General features: G+C 44.3%; 1 protein-coding gene across 1 annotated transcript in view; it reads left to right on the top strand.

The window, feature by feature from the left end:
* The first annotated feature begins 1,551 nt into the window (after nt 1-1,551).
* snx29 (sorting nexin 29) overlaps nt 1,552-17,978 on the top strand; it is a 136,576-nt gene continuing 120,149 nt past the window's right edge. Inside the window, exons 1-11 of the mRNA XM_071905179.2 lie at nt 1,552-1,911; nt 2,987-3,051; nt 3,465-3,517; nt 4,690-4,814; nt 9,007-9,187; nt 9,542-9,612; nt 10,268-10,528; nt 12,299-12,707; nt 13,843-13,955; nt 14,983-15,082; nt 15,286-15,368. Coding sequence (XP_071761280.1) covers nt 1,905-1,911; nt 2,987-3,051; nt 3,465-3,517; nt 4,690-4,814; nt 9,007-9,187; nt 9,542-9,612; nt 10,268-10,528; nt 12,299-12,707; nt 13,843-13,955; nt 14,983-15,082; nt 15,286-15,368 — 1,468 coding nt within the window. The 5' untranslated portion in view covers nt 1,552-1,904. The remainder of the gene's footprint in view (nt 1,912-2,986; nt 3,052-3,464; nt 3,518-4,689; nt 4,815-9,006; nt 9,188-9,541; nt 9,613-10,267; nt 10,529-12,298; nt 12,708-13,842; nt 13,956-14,982; nt 15,083-15,285; nt 15,369-17,978) is intronic.

The raw sequence follows: 17,978 nt of genomic DNA, 5'->3' as shown, positions 1-17,978 counted from the left end.
ATGAGCCAGTGTCTCTCTTCCCAGTGGGCCTGTGTGGATTACATCAGTTATGGGGGAAATAAAATAGCTAAACCTAGCTTTAGAGCTATTATCTAATGCAAGGTCTGTTGTTCTCTACTGCTGCTCTGCATTAGATATCCTCAAATGTAATCTAAGTCTTTCAGCTGCCAGTCTTTCATATTCCACTCCCATCAGCTCCCCGCAGTGCCGAGACCAAAAAAGAGAGTCTGCAGGAATCGAGGGACTTTCTTATTCTGCAGAGGGACCTGAAGAGACAGGAGGAGTCCAAAGACAACAGTAGAAATGCTATCCTTGATCATTTTGAGATGTAAAAAAAATAGTGTGTCATATAAAATAAAATAAACTAAAAGAGGAGAGGGGCCACCAGGCTGGAGTGACCACACTGAGCTGCAGAAAGACAAGAAGATTGCGTCAAATACATGATGCAAACAGCCAGGTAGATCTCAGATGCAGACATACAGGTAGATACATATACATAGGGTTTGACTGATATGTTTGATTTTTTTTTAAGGCCAATACAATACTGATATTTTTGGACTAAAGTCGCTGATAGCCTATTTTTTGTCCGATATTCTATATCTTTAAATTTGGGCCATTTTCATGCCAAAAAATGAAAAATATGCAGTGTTTCCCCCCAGTTGGATGGAAAAGCCTCTGAATCAACATTTAGACCATCATGGGACATTAAAATCCTCCATTGAAACCCAGACTAATGAATTTATTTTTAATCAGGTTTTTTAAGGCAGGATGACCCACTGCACCTATTCAACAGCAGGGGAACACAAAAAATAATTGAACAATTTCATGAATAAATAAACTGTGCAAAGAAAATACAATGTCTTTTCTGGTGTTACAGTTTTATGTAGCTGTTCAGGAAGGAACCTCCATCCTATCTCCAATGGACAACATAATTAGCTAATATCTGATATTTAATAAAAGGCCAATATTGATCCGATATGTCTGTCTAACCTTAACACAGACATGCAGCCTGTGATGCAGTGGTAAATAAAATGTTGGGTAAACTATGACCTCTCGTCAGCGGTCATCATCATCAGACAAACAATCAATGATATTTTCAGAAAAGCATGATGCATTTTTATCCGTAAAAGACTTTATCCTCACAGAAATTACATTAGTTTGATGCTCCTTCTATGATGTATACTATGAATTTACATTATAAAGAGTTATGTCAACCCTAAAAAGGTGGGGAAATCTTTTAGAATTGGTAAACTTGAGTTAGGTGGGTTTACCCTCCACTACATCCCTGCATACAGTTAATATGCACAGACAGACAGGGAGGGACCAGCTCTTCAATGTAAAGGCAAACATTTATGCCTTTCCACATGCTGCATTTTGCATGAGAAATATATTAATTTGTAGTCCCACAACACATTTAACGGACTACAAATCCCAATGCGGCTTCGTTATCATATGACATCTGTGTGTTTTGTCATGTGACCACGCTACTGCCTCTGACTATCTGTTTCCCTTTTCGCAGTGTCACAGCCTGCTACAGAAAACACCTCACATTTCTCCTAAACGGCCAACCACACTCTGGACAACCTGCTTCATGCCTCCGAAATACACTCCGGTTTCAGCTTAGTACAGTTTACCTGCTTATTAGGCTTCGTACAACTCTTATATGTCTGAATCTGTTAGACTTTTACAGCCAGACGGCTCTCCGGCAGGCCTTTCAGTTCACCGAGTGAGCATCAGTCCTCACCCCGCGGTTGTGTGGTTCCAGCCCGGCCACCGAGGCGGCATGGACCCGGTCCCTCGCTAGCTTCTTCTGGAAGTGATTCATGGCTGCAGGAGGGGATGAATCGTATCGGTAGTGAACTAATTAGCTTGGATGTCACTATTATCGGAGTTGGGCTGTCAGAATGAACGGTGAGTTTTGTGGTTAAAGTTTTTTTTTTTGGTACCTCACCCCATAAACGCATAACATGTCAGATTGTGCATGCTAGCTAGAGGATGATGCTCGTTAACGGTTTCTGTGCTCAGACAGTCGTGGAGAACCGTTTGTCTGCTCATTTAAAAGCAAAGGACACAACAGCTACTTCCCCAAAACAGTGTTTATATCCAGCAAATGGCCTTTCTGGTCTTTCAAACCTTGTTGAATGGGTAAAAAGATGCTCAACTTTGACATCAGGGGAAATAAAGGCTAATCAAGGCTATTCAAATCCACTTTCCCACGGTTTTAACTGTCGGACCCATGAACACTCCCTATGTAAATCTATCCGTTGCATGACTAACTGTACCACTGTATCATCTGTAACTGGGTAATACTTCCATGGTATCACCACTGAATGACTTACTTTTTAAATCTACTGTTTTGTTTCGCAATAGCAAACTAAGGATCAAGTGGTTGTGTAATTAGCCCTTGTGACCAGAAGGTTGCTGGTTTGAAACCCATGACCCAGTGCCCTTGAGCAAGGCACTGATCAATGAAAGACTAGGCTGTAGGTATAAATGTGAAGTAGGGTGTTGCTGGAAAAGAGCAAGTGTGCTCAGTCGACTTTCCCTGGATAAATAAATGTTAAAAAAGTCTGCTTACTCAGTGTGACACCTCTCTTTCATAACAAAATGTAAGTATAGTAGTGCCTGGGGTTAATTTCTCACTCTGGTAATATACAAATATAACAACAAAACCTATAACTCCCTAGAGGAATATTATTGTCATGCCATAGCAGGTAAATAGTACCATAAAGTATGATAAGATCACAATATACTGCAGACACACAATCATTTCCTTCCAGTCATTTTCCAATCATTTCCTTTTTGTTGTTGTGGTGGAATAAGTGAGAGGATGTTTAATGCTCTATTATTATTAATGTAGTCACGAGCGCCGACTTTGAAAGTGAGTCTTTGAGTGTACATAAGTGTTATTTTCTTAACCCTGCATGAAATTGAGTTGGGATAGTTTTCCCTGAAAGATGCCTCTTGTCTGTCTTCGCTTCATCAGGCACTCAGCAGAGTGATACCAAGAGACAACACCTCCTGGAGAGGCTGCTGGATGCTGTTAAACAGGTGAGCAGGGGGCGGAGCCTGAGTACAGGTGCTGGACCGAGAACCTGTGTCACGATATCAAAATGTCTTCATATCATCACAATATGATCCCACTGAAAGATGATAAAAGATAATATTGAATTATTGCCTAAACCTATGGCTAAGTGATAAGCTGCTTGGTGTTAACACATTAATATTGTGAAGTGCATGAACATGTAGAAAACTATCAGTACAGTTTATCAGAATGGACGATGTCTTTTCTGCGACTACTCCAGCAAGTCCGGCTGCTTCCTCTCCAGTGTCCATGCCTGATAAAAATGTTAAAAATGCCCTTATTATTGAGCGGAGGGAAGATGTGAACCTGGCATGCTAACATTGAGGAAAGACATATTTTTTTATAGGCAGCTATTGTCATTCTCCTCATATCTTTCCAGTGCCAAATCCGCTTTGGAGGAAGAAAGGAGATTGCCTCAGACTCAGACAGCAGGTAAGAAAAGTTGCTTTTTTGCTCAAATTCTTTTCTGTTATGTCTGTTATTTTTTTTAGTATGCTGGGATTGTTTGCTTTGTGTGTGTGTGTGGTTCCCGGTCACTTGATACTGTGCGGTGCTGTAAGTGCCAGTATGTGCTTATGTGCGCTACTTCCACTCTCTGTGGAGCGATCTGGCAGTATGCCCAGCTTGAGGTCATCTGATAGGCCGTCTGATATGTGTGTGGAGTGTGTACATGGACAATGCTTTATGTCGATGTGTGTGTCCATGCCTTTATACACACTGATTTGTCTGTATGTTTAGTGTGAGGCTGTGTGAAGGTGTGTGTATTACAGCCAGGGTGGGGAATTCACACCACCAGCAGCCAAATACTGGTTAAAGCTACAGTAAGTGCATTGTTAGCCCCGCCCTCCTCGCCCTCCTCGCCCTCCTCGCCCTCCTCGCCCTCAGCTGGTTAGACGGCATTTATCCTGAGGCTGAGCTAACCGGCATCCGTAAAGCCTCCACAGGTGATGAATATATATATATATATATTACATGCAGCCAATCTGCAATAAAAACAAAAAGCAGTGCTGATTTTGAACGGGTCTTGTCTGCTACACGTTTAGCTTCGCTGTTCTTTCTTTTCTTACTTTCCACCATCTTTGTTGTCACTCTTGACTTCCCTGCGATGTGGCAGTTAGCCTCACCTTGATTCACCTTGATAGCTACAACCGGCTCACCGCTGACCACGCCCACAGAAGATGGTGTACACCCCAAAATGTCCCAAACATCATTGAGACAAACGGGGGGGATTTAGGCATGAGCACATAGGGTCACAGACAGACACAGACCTATTTATTTATTGTTATTTAAATGTAAAAAAAAAAAAAAAAGATGCATATTGCAGCTCTAAGTTTGGACTGTGGCTGGTAAGTTTTTCTACTTTGGAGAAAAATCGATCTCCAACAAAGTCCGATGAAGGCCTTCTTGGACGAAATGTTGAAATGTTTTTCTAATCTACCAGACACTTCTGCAAGTAACCAACCATCAACTGGGGGATGCTATTCTCTTCTGAAAATGTATTAAAGTAGTGAAAGTGGCTTGCAAATTCTGGACTGTGCTGTACGCGGGACGAAAAAGCTGTTTCCCTCCACTGACTGTAACCTGTGTTCGTCCTCTCTCTGCAGGGTGATCTGTCTGTGCGCCCAGTTTGAGGCGGTGCTGCAGCACGGCCTGAGGAAGAGCCGAGGTCTGGCCCTCACCGCCGCGGCTCTCAAACAGGCTGCGGGCTTCACCAGCAAGGCCGAAGCAGGTACAAAACACTTACTGACCGCGTGGTTAGCTGTTTGAGTAGAAGTGGTCTGTTAAACTCAAAACGCACGTTCAAAATCAGGACAGGAAGCTGCCACAACCACCGGCTGTGGTTGGTAAGTTTGTCTGCTTTTCTTTTCTTTTTCTGGGTCACAAGACCATTTGGAGGTTGTATTGTATTGTGACTGGTAAAATAACAAAAGTGGGGGAATACATCAGCCACAAAAAGTTAGTCCCTCCTGTCCAAAATGCTGCTATTTACCATTTATTTAGACCAGGAGTTAGGTTTCAAATTCCAGCAGCTGGTAGTGAGGCTGTCTGTCATGTTTGAGGCGAGGCATGCGGTTGGATGCCGTCTCCCTTTTTTGCATAAAAGATAGCTGTGATACATGGAGTTCACTTCTGTTCGCATTTGTGTTATAAGATTGTTTCAGTATATAAATGTTTGGTGGAAACTGTGTGACTTTGTGTGGTGACAGAAACTGTTTGCATGTTGGATAAAAGTTTAAAGTTGGTGATTTAATGTTTTAGTGCACGGAGCAGAAGAAAGGGGAAGCCGCACACTCGTAACTCGGATGAATTAATTACATTTTATATTATCATGGATCGACGTTTCAGCACATAACGCCTTCTTCAGGATGAAATATCACATCATCTTAGTGACTTATATAGTCTACAAGACAGGTGTCAACAGATGTCAGCATGAGCCTAGATATAGAGTGTCTAGAAAGGCTATTAATCACCAAGAAAGGCCATTCACATCCATATGTCTATAATATTCAAGGAACCACCAGATTCAATGTAAAGATTTACAGAGTAGAAAAAACAGTAGACATTAGTGGCGACTTCTCAGTAGCTGACACCGTAAATGGGCTGTTTTGACGTCTGATGACCTAGTTTTCCCTTGGAAAAGAAGAAGCGGGGACCTGAGAAAGCTCACCTGGCTACAGAGAGGACGGTTACTGTGGGAGTGATGGAGGACTGGAGGGAGCAGATGTGTCAGGCTCAGAGCTGCAGGGAAACCACGTGCACACACACCCAGCCTGGCTGTGAGGCCAGATGGTTAGACAGCAGATACGGCCTGCAGTTAGAAGTGGGAGACAAAGGAAAGCCTCTGCTTCCCTGTTTCACTCTCTCTGTGGCGCTTCCCTGTCTCTGTCTCTGTCTCTGTCTCTCTCTCTCTCTCTGTCTCTCTCTGTCTCTCTCTCTCTCTCTCTGTCTCTCTGTCTCTCTCTGTCTCTCTCTCTCTCTCTCTCTCTCTGTCTCTTAACCACTCTCTCTCTCTCTCTGTCTCTCTCTCTCTCTCTCTCTGTCTCTTAACCACTCTCTCTCTCTCTCTGTCTCTCTCTCTCTCTCTCTCTCTCTGTCTCTTAACCACTCTCTCTCTCTCTCTGTCTCTCTCTCTCTCTCTCTCTGTCTCTTAACCACTCTCTCTCTCTCTCTGTCTCTCTCTCTCTCTCTCTCTCTGTCTCTTAACCACTCTCTCTCTCTCTCTGTCTCTCTCTCTCTCTCTCTCTCTCTCTGTCTCTTAACCACTCTCTCTCTCTCTCTGTCTCTCTCTCTCTCTCTCTCTGTCTCTTAACCACTCTCTCTCTCTCTCTGTCTCTCTCTCTCTCTCTCTCTCTGTCTCTTAACCACTCTCTCTCTCTCTGTCTCTCTCTCTGTCTCTTAACCTTTCTCTCTCTCTCTCTCTCTGTCTCTCTCTGTCGCTCTCTGTTTCTCTCTGTCTCTCTCTGTCTCTCTCTGTTTCTCTCTCTGTCTCTTAACCTCTCTCTCTCTCTCTCTCTCTCTCTCTCTCTCTGTCTCTTAACCTCTCTCTCTCTCTCTCTCTCTCTCTCTCTCTGGTGGGCAGTACACCTGCTGTGGCTTTGCACTCCTGAAAGCCACAGTATGTTCGTGTCTCACAAAAGCCACCTGTTCTCCAAAAGTAAACTTTTTCAGAATTGAGGAAACGCTGCTTTTTGTGTTTTATGTTGAGGCCAAAGCACTTTTTTTTTAAAGATTATCTTTTGGCATTTCTGCTTCATTGGATAGTTGACAGTAGAGAGAGACAGGAGAGATTGGGAGAGAGTAGGGGATGACGTGACAAAGGTCCCAGGCCGGATTTGAACCCCGGACGTTGCGGTTATACATACCATAGCCAACTGAACCACCAGGACACTTCAGGAAGTATTTTTGACAGTGAACAGTACATTGTCGGTGGTTTGGCTTGGTTCCAGGGTCACAAATCAGTTTCTACATGCAGCACAAGATGTCAGCTATAGTAAAAAGAAGAAGAAACTGGAGATTGACAGGATGGTTCCCACAGGGCAATGAAAATATTATTTTTTATCTCCCTTTGAAAAATGTTACTTGGACATAAATTCTACAGTCTGGTCTCCATTATTTTGCTGATGCAGGTTTAGCTGCTGTAGAAGTCCAACTTTTTTTTTTTTACTGCATGCTTGCTGAACTACTGCTACACTTGTGCTTCATCCTCAAGAGGAACTGTATGGAAAAAGAAAACAGGGCTGAAAGATATTGACAAAAAATCTAATTGCGATTATTTTACAGAATATTGCAATTGTGATTTAAGTTTTTCTTGTCAGCTATTTTTTTTAGAACTTTAAAATTGATTAAAGAAAAGTGATTTCGTTGAAAAAAATAGATGTCAGTGTGCAGGATTTACTGAGCTTGAGTATGTTTTCACCAATATTGCACTTGACTCATGGACCAGCTCTAAAACATCTTGTTTAAAAATCCATTTTGAACGCTCCTCTCTTTTAAGCAATTAATTGCAGCCTCTGTGATTTGGAAATTGCAGAAGTTCATATTGCAATTTAAACTTTTTTTCCCATTAATTGTTCCCATTAAATCACCTTTTGCTCTTTTCTCAGCCATAGAAATTCATGGCTGAGAGAGATTATTCTTACATTACACTAATTTGGTTCGACTGTATAATGCCCAAGATGGAAAGAAATGTCTCCGGTATTAATTCAGGATGGAGGAGAAACACATGAAGCGGGACTTCTACAATTGCTGCCTCTGCATTTCATAGTCAGTGAGAGCCAGAAGAAAGGACTGTGGCTGAACCCGTGGCGTCGGCGCTCCCTAATGAAACCAGGCCCTCCGCCGCAGCCGGAAATAGCAACCGTAAATTTGAACGCGCCGTTCTAAGGCCGTATGCTAATTGTATGCAAAAGAGGAGACCTCGATAACGCTCGTTCTGGCTAATTGCCGCGGCTCGGAAAACTTTACAAGAAAACACACTGGCAGGAGTTTGTAGTTGGAGGCGCGTGCGTTCGGTGGCAGGATACAGAGAGGTGACAGGGAGCCGACGCTGTGTGAACTGAGCTGTGGAGGTTTGTTAATGAGTTAAGAGAGGCTGTTTGAAGATCTGCTGACTCTCAGGACTGGAGAAGTGTGTGTGTGTGTGTGTGTGTGTGTGTGTGTGTGTGTGTGTGTGTGTTTTCCGCCGCAGCTGACTGGTTCGCTGACCATTTGAACCTTGTACTGTGACTTAGAAACGGCTGTTTTAATCAAATTTCTTTTCCTTTGTCTCTTTTCCTCCCCCTCTCTCCCTCGTTGTCTCTCTTCTTTACTCCTCGCGTCCTCTCTTTGTCTCCTCCCTGTGTTTCCTCCTCTCTTTTTATCTCCTCTACCTCTCTACCTCGCTCTACTCCTCCCTTCTTCCCTTGCCATCCCTCTAACCCTTTATCCCTATCTCTCCATCCATTCTTCCCTCCTCCATTCCTCCCTCCTTTTCCCCTACTTCCCCGAATCCTCCCTCCTTTCTGCCATCCTTCGCTCTCCCGCCTCTCCTCCTTCCCTCCCCCATCTCTCCCATTTCTTCCTCCTTCTCACATTTTGCTCCTGTTCATCCCTCCGTCCTGCCATCGCTGGCTCCCTCACCTCTCTTCCCTCACCTCTCTTCCCTTTACCTCCCTCTTTCCCTCCTTCTCCCATCCCTCCCTCCTTTCTTCCATCCCTCACTCTCTCGCCTCTCCTCCTTCCTTCCTTCCCTCCCTCCCACCTTCGCTCCCTCCCTTATCCCTCCCATGCCTCCCGCCATCCTTCGCACCTTTGCCTTCCCACCTTCCCTTTGTGCCTCTCTCTCTCTCTCTCTCCCCCATCCCTCTGATCTCTCTCCTCTGTTCCTCCCTCCCTCTCTCCTCCTCCTCTCCCCCTCTCCTCCCCCTCTCCCCCCCCTCCAGAGTTGACGTTCTGGTTCTATGTGAAGGAGCACCTGAACCGCCACGAGCTGCAGCGGTTCTACTCCCTGCGCCACATCTCGTCGGAGCTGGGCCGGGGGCGCGCCTGGCTGCGCTGCGCCCTCAACGAACACTCGCTGGAGCGCTACCTGCACACGCTGCTGGCCGACCGCACGCGCCTGGGGTCAGTGTGTGTGTGTGTGTGTGTGTGTGTGTGTGTAGGGGTTCGGGGAGCATCTTTCTGTTCCTACAAGGCATCTGATGAATGTTAACGCCTCTGAAATGCCATGACGTTGCTCAGTAAACACGTCTGCTTTGTCTAAAATGACAAAATGTCATCACCTTTGTGTGTATGTGAGGTTGCATGTGTGTTCTTTTCACAAGTGTGTATTTAGATTTTGTTCTCGCACTCTCACACACTCCCACCTCACCTCTACAGTGTTTAGTTATTTCTGTACAGCTTACTTTTCATTCAGTATGCAGAGATTTCCTCTCTTCCTGGTTGGAGACCTTATTTCACCTCCTCTCTGTTTCCCAGCACCTACTATGAAGACTGGGCTTTTATCCTTGATGAAGAGAGAGCGAGCATGCTCCCCACCATGGCTGCAGGTAAGTGTGTGTGTCTTTATGTGTGTGTGTGTGTGTGTCTGATTGTTGAGGATTAAGGATGCTTCACACAAATGGAGCTATTGTTAAACCGGTAATTTAAGACAACGTGGGCCATTTGGTAGGCGCTTTTTTCCCCAAAGCGCCTCACAGTACCATGATTGTTTGCATGTTTAGCAGGAATGGTTGCAGTGGGAATTGATCCAAAGAACAGATTTCTATGTTTTGATACACACATCCAGTTTTCTAACTGGTGCTGGACAAAAAATGTTAGAGAATAGGTCTGCACACAGAAATATGCTCCACCGAAAGTTTATTCGGTACAAACAAACAATGTTTTGACCAGAATTGTGTTGCTGCCTTGCTGTGCCCATTGAGCTACACAGGACATGGAACACCTAACACGTTGAAATATTTAGGACCAAAACTCAGATGACCACAAACACTCAAATATTAAAGCTGCGTATTACTGATCTTATGCCAGACTTTTCCCTCTCTCTGCACACACAGGCGGTTAGACTAAGTTCACTTGAGGTTTCCCTCTCTCTCACCAGACGGCTCACAAAGCTCTTCGCCGAAGCTCAAAAGCCTCCCGTCGTTTAACAAGACCGATCTATAATGAATGACTTTTCCCTCTTCGCTCCCCTCCGCTGCTCAGGTTTGAACTCCATCCTGTTCGCCATCAACATCGACAACAGCGACCTGAACGGCGGGGTGACGCGGGGCGGCGGCCCCTCGGTGTCCCACCTCCTGAAGGAGTCCACCCAGGGCATCGGCAGCCTGTGGAAGGAGTCGACGCAGGGGGTCAGCAGCCTGCTGCGGGAGATCAGCACCGCCACGGCCGTGGTGCCGGGCTTCACGCCCAGAGCGGACGGGGCCTCCGACCCGCTGCCCGTCCTGCCCCGCAGCGCCTCCGCCGGTAGGGAACGACACCAACACGCTTCATCCGGTTGTGTTGCTGAAAACTGTGTGGAGAGTTTTCGGCATAGATCTTGTGGCTCTGACATACTGAGATAAAACCTGTCAAGCGTGGAATATATTATACAGGGTTCTGGGCCTTGAAAATCCTGGACAGGTTGGGGATTTGAGAAAAATAAAAAAAGGCCTTTGAAAATGAATGGATGCCTTGAAAGTAATAGATTTTTTTATTAAGATATAGCACTCAAATTCTTCAATATGCCTCAGCTCTCTCCGTCTTAGCATCAACACTTCACAACCTGAGAATAATAATAAACTTGATTTATAGCACCTTTCTTACACAAGTACAAAGTGATTCACAAGTTAAAAACATAAAAATACAGTACATAGAAAGAATGAATAAATATGTAAAGACAGTTAATTGAGAGAAAAAAAAGCATGAAGTGCTGCAAAGGAAACTAACAAACAAATAGCATGTCAGTTCTGAGTCCTTGAATTTCACCAAACAAGACTTTGAAAGTCATAGAAATCCTTCAAGTGAGTGTAGGAAGTGAAACTTTCATTCAGTGAAGTGTTTTTGTCACAAAAACATCAGAGAGCTTGCAAAAAAACCGAATAAAGCAACATTTGGTTTAGTTTAAGCATGCAGAATCAATGCATTGGTAGAGTAAATCCAATGCAACAACACATCTGCAGCAGAATGAGCAGCGGTGACGAATTCTCTCACTTGAAATGAGTAAACTTCCAGCATGTCAGCCTCCGTGTTTGGCCTCATTTAGTCCTCCCTCCTGGTCCGTCCCACAGGGAAACTCGCACCATTTTCTCCCCATATGTTTTCCTCGGCGGGATGAACAAGCCTCTCAGACAGAATTTGGACCATGTGGTGCTAAAACTTTCCACTGGAACGAATGCAAATGAAATTCTTAGCCGGTGTGGCAGCTCCTCAAGGCGGGACGGCTCATCCTGAGTGTGCACTGGTAGGAGACGAGCTGGTGCGCAGCCAGCCTTTCTGACTAGGGGTAGAAATAGGACAGCTGAACCACAAATAGTCAATTGCACTTTGGGAGAACCAAATGAAATCAATTCAAGAGGCTCATGTCACCATTACTAAATTATGCTTTATGAACATGGTCCATTTAGAGGAAGCTTAAGTACACAAACTCCTTACTCAAGTAAAAGTGCAAGTACTCACCTACGTACCATTTCAAATCCTTTACTCAAGTCAAAATATAAAAAGTACATGGTGTTAAATTTACTTAAAGTATGAAACGTAGTCCTCTAAAAAGGCATTTCTAATGTACTAAACTGGTTCTCTGTTGAGCGTTCCTCTCTCTGTCCCGTTCCCTCCTTTCTGGTGTTGCTTCGGTGCACAAGCAGCCAATAATATTTGGCACTTGATCAGCTGCTTCCGGGATGGAAGCTGTCTGATGCGGAAAATTTGAAAAAACAATAAATCAGTTGATGATTTGTAAGGAGAGTAAGGAGTCTGTTTTGAAAATGTAGTGAGTAGAAAGTATAGGTTTTGTCTTTTGAAATGTAGTGAGTAAAAGTAAAAAGTCTTAAGTGAAATAAAAACTTGAGTAAAGTACAGATACTTGAAAATCTTACTTAAGTACAGTAAGGAAATATTTTTACTTTGCTACTTCCCACCTCTGGAATTCATGTGAGTCGTACTTTATTCAAGGTTGAGGTTCAGGTTATTGTATGGTTTTAGGTTATTTTAGGTTATTGCATGCTGTGTTGTTCAGTTGTTTCATCCTTCTCTGCCCAGACTCGGGGCTGAGGAAGGAGCGCCGGAGGAAAAAGAAGATCACCAACATCATCTCCTTCGACGACGACCTGGACGGAGGGGCGGAGGACGAGGAGGAGGGGGAGGAGGAGTCCGGGAAGACGGGAGCGATGAGGAAGAGCCACACCGCGCCCGCTCAGAGCAGCGTGGAGGAGGGGATCGACCCGCTGGAGCCCGCCTTCTCCCTGTCCCCGGCCCAGAACGGCCTGGCCGAGCCCGGCGGCGTCGGCTGGGTGGGCTCCCCGCACCCCTCCCGCACCCCCCCCGTCACCACGCCGCCTCTGCCGGACAGCAAGAGCATAGACAACGAGGAAGAGGAGGAGGAGGAGGAGGAGGAGGTGTACAAACCCAGAGCTCAGTCCCAGGAGGAGGAGAGGGTCGGCTCCGATCAGTGAGTCAACTGACTTTTTTTCTTTTTCGTCCTGATCAGGGTCAGAAATTAATGAAGGCTCAGGGCTAAAACCTTTAAAGTTCATAAAATGCCTGTGAAATTAAAAATAAGGGAGCAAAAAATGCCCCCGATAATTAGGAGAACTCTTTTTGCATTTCACCTTTATTTACACATTTTATTACTATGACTGGAGGATTCTTTCCAGGGTGTTCTGGGGGAGAAAAACGGAGCGGTTTTTTGATCAGAAAACAACCGACTACATGGCCTGAAGCAGTAGAAACTACTGCGTCAATCAGTAAATCAGTAAAAACTGCTGCATCGACACAAAATACAACAACCAGTATCATAAAAAAACTGGATGGACTGGTTGGTGAAAACGGCTCCATCCTCTTCTGTAAGGCCTGCCGCCATTTTCCAGCAGTGGGAAAGAAGTGTGGAACATGTAGTGCGTTATGATTTATAATAATATTTACCAATATGCAGCGCAAATGTATTATTTCATAGTTTAAAAGAACCAAAATGCCCCAGAAATCAAGGGGGTATAAAAATGCACAATGTCCTGACATTTATTGGCAGCACCAAATCTTCAGCATTAAGCTTTCAAAAGTGTCTGTTCATCAAGAGTCAGCACTTTGGAGGATGTTCTTACCAAAACCTAAAACTGTTGCAAGAGTAAAAAAAACTTGACTTTAGGAAAACATTTACCGTTTGGTGGAAGCTTTTATCCAAAATGGCCTCACAGTACCGTGAGTGCATCCATTTTTAGCACGGGTAGCCCCAGTCCTGCCAGTGTTAGTGTTACCAAACTGAATAAGGTTATTATTATTTTTCTTTTTTTATACTTTATTTTTATTATTTTAACAGAAGACAGAAGTTGAATAAAAAACAAAAACCAAAAACCCCCCAGAATTTTAAGAGGGGAGTAGGTTTTCCTTTTCCCTTTTTTAAACAGACAGTTCACACTTAAGTTGTCACCCTCTCTATTGCCTGCAATATACTATCCATTTGTCCCAATAAGCCTCTCCTTTGTCTTTTTATAGTCTATAAAGTCACACATTCCACACTGTATATTCCAGCAGGGTGAATAGTTTTGTGTGTGTGTGTGTGTGTGTGTGTGTGTGTGTGTGTTTTTCAGGGTGGTGGTGGGCAGCCTGTCCAGTGTGTCGACCTGGAGCCCCCTGCAGGTGATGACCGACCACTGCAGCTCCGACATCCTCATCCCCGTGACGCCCGCAGACCCTCAGCCAGGTACGAGGCCCACACACACACACACACACACACACACACACACACACACACACACACACACACACACACACACAGACTTGAAAGGAAGGAGGATTTCCCAAACTGCATTCTGTCTTGAGAGTCCTCTGCTCAGGAGAGGGCTTGAAACACAATACATTACACTTCCTTTGTAGAAGTAAACATGCACAGTATCAAATCAATAGATATTATGTACACCGGCTCTTATTAAATATCAGATATCAGCCCGTCCCAAGCTGATAGGATGAAGGTTCCTCCCTGACTAGAGCTGCATAAAAACCGTCTGTAAAACCTGCAGTGAGATTTTATTTTCTTTGCATGGTTTACTTATTCATTGAAGTTTTCAGCAGTGTGTTTTTGTGAATTCATTCTTCATTTAAAGGCAGTAATGTATCCCAGAGTTCCCCTGCCATTGAGTACATGTGTGTAGGCGGGTCACTGCCTTAAACAGTTGCTAACCCTGATAGAATTTGGGTTTCAATGGAGAGTTTTAGTGTCCCATGATGGTCTAAATGCTGTTTCAGAGGCTTTTCTGCCATGACAAGAACCAAATTCTGGGGTAATCAATGAATACTTGTAATTTTTTGGCAAGAAAATGGAAAAATGATATTGAAGATATTGAATATTGGCTCAAAATATTGTTCTATCAGCAGCTTCAATACCAAAAATATTGGTATCGGCCTTTGAAAACTCATATTCGTCCAAACTCTAATTTGTAGCCTTGACGTAAGTGCAACATGTCTTCAGTATGTTAAAAAAATTTCCATTTTCATTTTAAATGTTTGGAATATAAGTATTATATGCATCAAGGCTATGAATGAGTACAAACTTCTCTCTCAAGTTCTGTTTTGCTGTGACAACAATCCAGGATGCATTTTCTTCACCTACTTCAGATTACATTGTGTTCTGCTGTTTTTGGCTTGATATAGAGATCAGTTACCCACCAGATAAATTTTAGGGACTTTTTCTGTTTGTCTGCTCATTTACTTTCACTTCCATTTTGTTTCAGTGAGCTCTGTGGAGGACACGGTCGCATTTCCTGCTCAGAATGAGTCAACAGGACCGGTGGGAAACTGTGAGAGCAGCCGATCGCAGCAGCTACAGTTCAAGTATGTTGCCCTTCCGTTTTAGTCAGGAAGGATTTGATACTCTGTGAATTTATTAGAGAGACAACAAATATTTCTCAGTTTCAGTCACGATAGGAGACATGAGTGACTCCAGTCTGTGTGCTGTGGTACTGCAGATTTAAATTGAGAATTATTTCAAAGAGATGCAATATGGACGATTCCTCTCATGACGATTCGTGTTTCAGTATGGAGTCCAGTCCGCCGGCCCAGGCTGCTCCGCTCTCCAGTGTGCTGCCAACTCCCGGCCTGCCTGAGTCCATGACAGTGGGTGAGTGTCTGTCTGTCTGTCTGTCTGTCTCTCTCTCTCTCTCTCTCTCTCATTCAGGTTGTTCTCAAACCTGTTCTCAGGTATGAGTCATCATGGATTTTCGCCATGTGTGAGTTAGCATCGAGATAATTGCCTAGCAATCCCTAGGAGTGTTACGACTGGGACCGTTGTCAAGTCCAAGTCAATTCCAACAGCAGGTTCAGTCGAGTTTGAGTCAAGACCAGTCGAGACCAGAGCAAATCGAGTCTTATTCAAGACCAAAACAGGCAGTGAACATTATAAATATTGTTCCAGATAAAAAAAGTAATGCTCAAGGAGTTTTCTTAAGGATGAACAGAGATCTATCTGCAGGAACTCTGTGCTAAACCCTTCAACATCCAACTAATCAATGCATAGGAATTGACTAACAAATGCATAGAAGTTTGAGGACCATTACGTACACAGATATCTACAAATGAAAATCCCTTTAATTGTTTGTAGCGCTGTGGAGAAAATTAGCCAAATGTCAATAAAATGACCCATTGTTTACGTTTTTAAATAGGCAGGAAAAAGTCAAGTCAACATCCAGTACTGGAAAGACTGAGACAAGTCTGAGACGCCAAGAAAACAGTCTTACTACAGCACTGAAGCCCTGGGTGTGACAGTAAAAATCCTGACTGTTGAATCTGGAGTAGCTTGTGATGTCGCGTCATCTGAGTTAGGGAGTATTGATGGTAATGAATCCTGTGGAGCGCAGCAGTACCAGTCTTGACAGGGCTTTGTGTGGAAGTCACACCGCAGCTGCTGTCTGTCAGACTGAATCAAACTTGTTGATTCATATTTTTAAACTTGTTGATCGCTATTTGCTTTGCAGCAAGAGTGATCTAATTGCTCTCGGTGAAAGTCCTGTGCCAGGGAGATTGTTGTAATTTTTTGAGAGGTTATTTGTGCGTTTCCATCATATGAAGCGGGTCCACCAGGTGGCACTGTTGGTCCAGTGTGTGTCACCATCTTACTGTATAAACACACTCAACTGCACCCATCAAAGGATTTTGCCTCTGAGAAGAAATAGGAGAGTGTGCAGGAAAGTCAGATTGTGTGAATGCCTGCCATTTACATCAGCTACGAGATTTCAGATGTGAAAAAAAAAAATCAGATTTCAGATTTAAAGCAGTTGATGTGCGTTTGATGTGTGTTTCACTGGCGCTCAGCACACACAGGCTTTTTGCTTTTTTCGAGTCTGGAGTGCGGTCGGTGATCTGTTCGGTGCCCCGGAGCTAATCAGAGCTTAGGCCCTCAGATGCTCACGCTGATGCTATTTGATTCCGCGGCTTCTGTGTGTTTGTTTGTGTGTGTGTGTGTGTGTGTGTGTGTGTGTGGGGTTGTCTGTGAGAGCCAGGGGAGGGGAAGTGAGTAGAAACTGCCTTGAAGCTCCGGGATTGAGCCATCGTCCGATCTATTAGCCCTTGGTAAGAGGAGGTCACACGGTCGCAGGGGGAGCTGGAGAGCTGTAGAGGCACAGAAAATAGACTCCCATCAGGCCCGCAAAGGCTCTCGGGACGACGTGAACCCAGGACCAGGAACAGCAGATGAGACTGAGAAGAATTTGGGTTTAGTTGAAGGAGAAATCCACCCTAAAACACTTGAACATTGTTAAAAAACAGCTACTGGTGATGTGCCTTGCATCTCTGGGCCCATTTTTGTTGTTTGGTGGTGTGTTTTTCTTTTCAGCGATCCAAAACATCAGCGGTAAACGTCAAAAGGTTTTGGTGTCAGTCCCTCAGAATCAAAAAGCGAGGGCTTCTTTCTAGAGCCGCCATTTTGCACCGAGAGACGTTCAACAATCATACAGGGAGAAATCCATCGTAGAAGAGGAGAGAGACCAGTTTCTCCACCCACAGGAGCAGGAGAGAGACCAGAATGCACTGCAGCCACGAGACACGTCGAGTTCTGAGTGTGACTCGCTTTTTCTCAACCGGAGAAACCGCTACCTTGCTCTTACTATCACTATCACTATCTCTATCGCTCTCTCCTCCTACACACACATAACCCACAGCTGAATGAAACAAGTTCAGGCGCGTTCTCTGGGGGTTGCTGAAAGGCATTCTGGGAAATGTTGGAAATCCACTAATTGAAGTAGAAGTAGACGAGGAGGCAGGTTGAGGGAAAGCGAGTACATCAAAAATGCACAATTACAACACATCATCATAAAACGACTCCCGGGATGCATTAAACATCACATATGGATAATATCTAACGGCGAAAGAGCATCTCGTGCATCACGTGTGGCTCTCCCATGTGGTCCGACATACAATATATATAATGTTTCCCACTAATACCGACTCTCTAAAACGTTATAATGACAAAGGTAAACAGTTTGTACAGTCTGGTGTCGACTAAATGAGGATACAGATATGAATATGAGCAGCTCATGGACTCGTCTGCTGACACAAGAGAGCAGCAAGATATTCTGTTTTCTGGATAAGAGAAATTATGACGTATCAGTACAGCGTGCGCTAAAGAATAGTAAAAATAGCTGACGACAGCGTTTGACCTATTTATGACTAAGGCTTCGCGAGAGACACATGAATACAAAACATGCTGAATTTTTAATCCCTCCTCAGGTGTGTG

The sequence above is a fragment of the Centroberyx gerrardi genome, chromosome 20, assembly GCF_048128805.1.
Source record: "Centroberyx gerrardi isolate f3 chromosome 20, fCenGer3.hap1.cur.20231027, whole genome shotgun sequence".
Taxonomy (NCBI): domain Eukaryota; kingdom Metazoa; phylum Chordata; class Actinopteri; order Beryciformes; family Berycidae; genus Centroberyx; species Centroberyx gerrardi.
The sequence above is the reverse complement of the archived record's forward strand: the minus strand, read 5'-3'. Positions and strand labels throughout refer to the sequence as shown.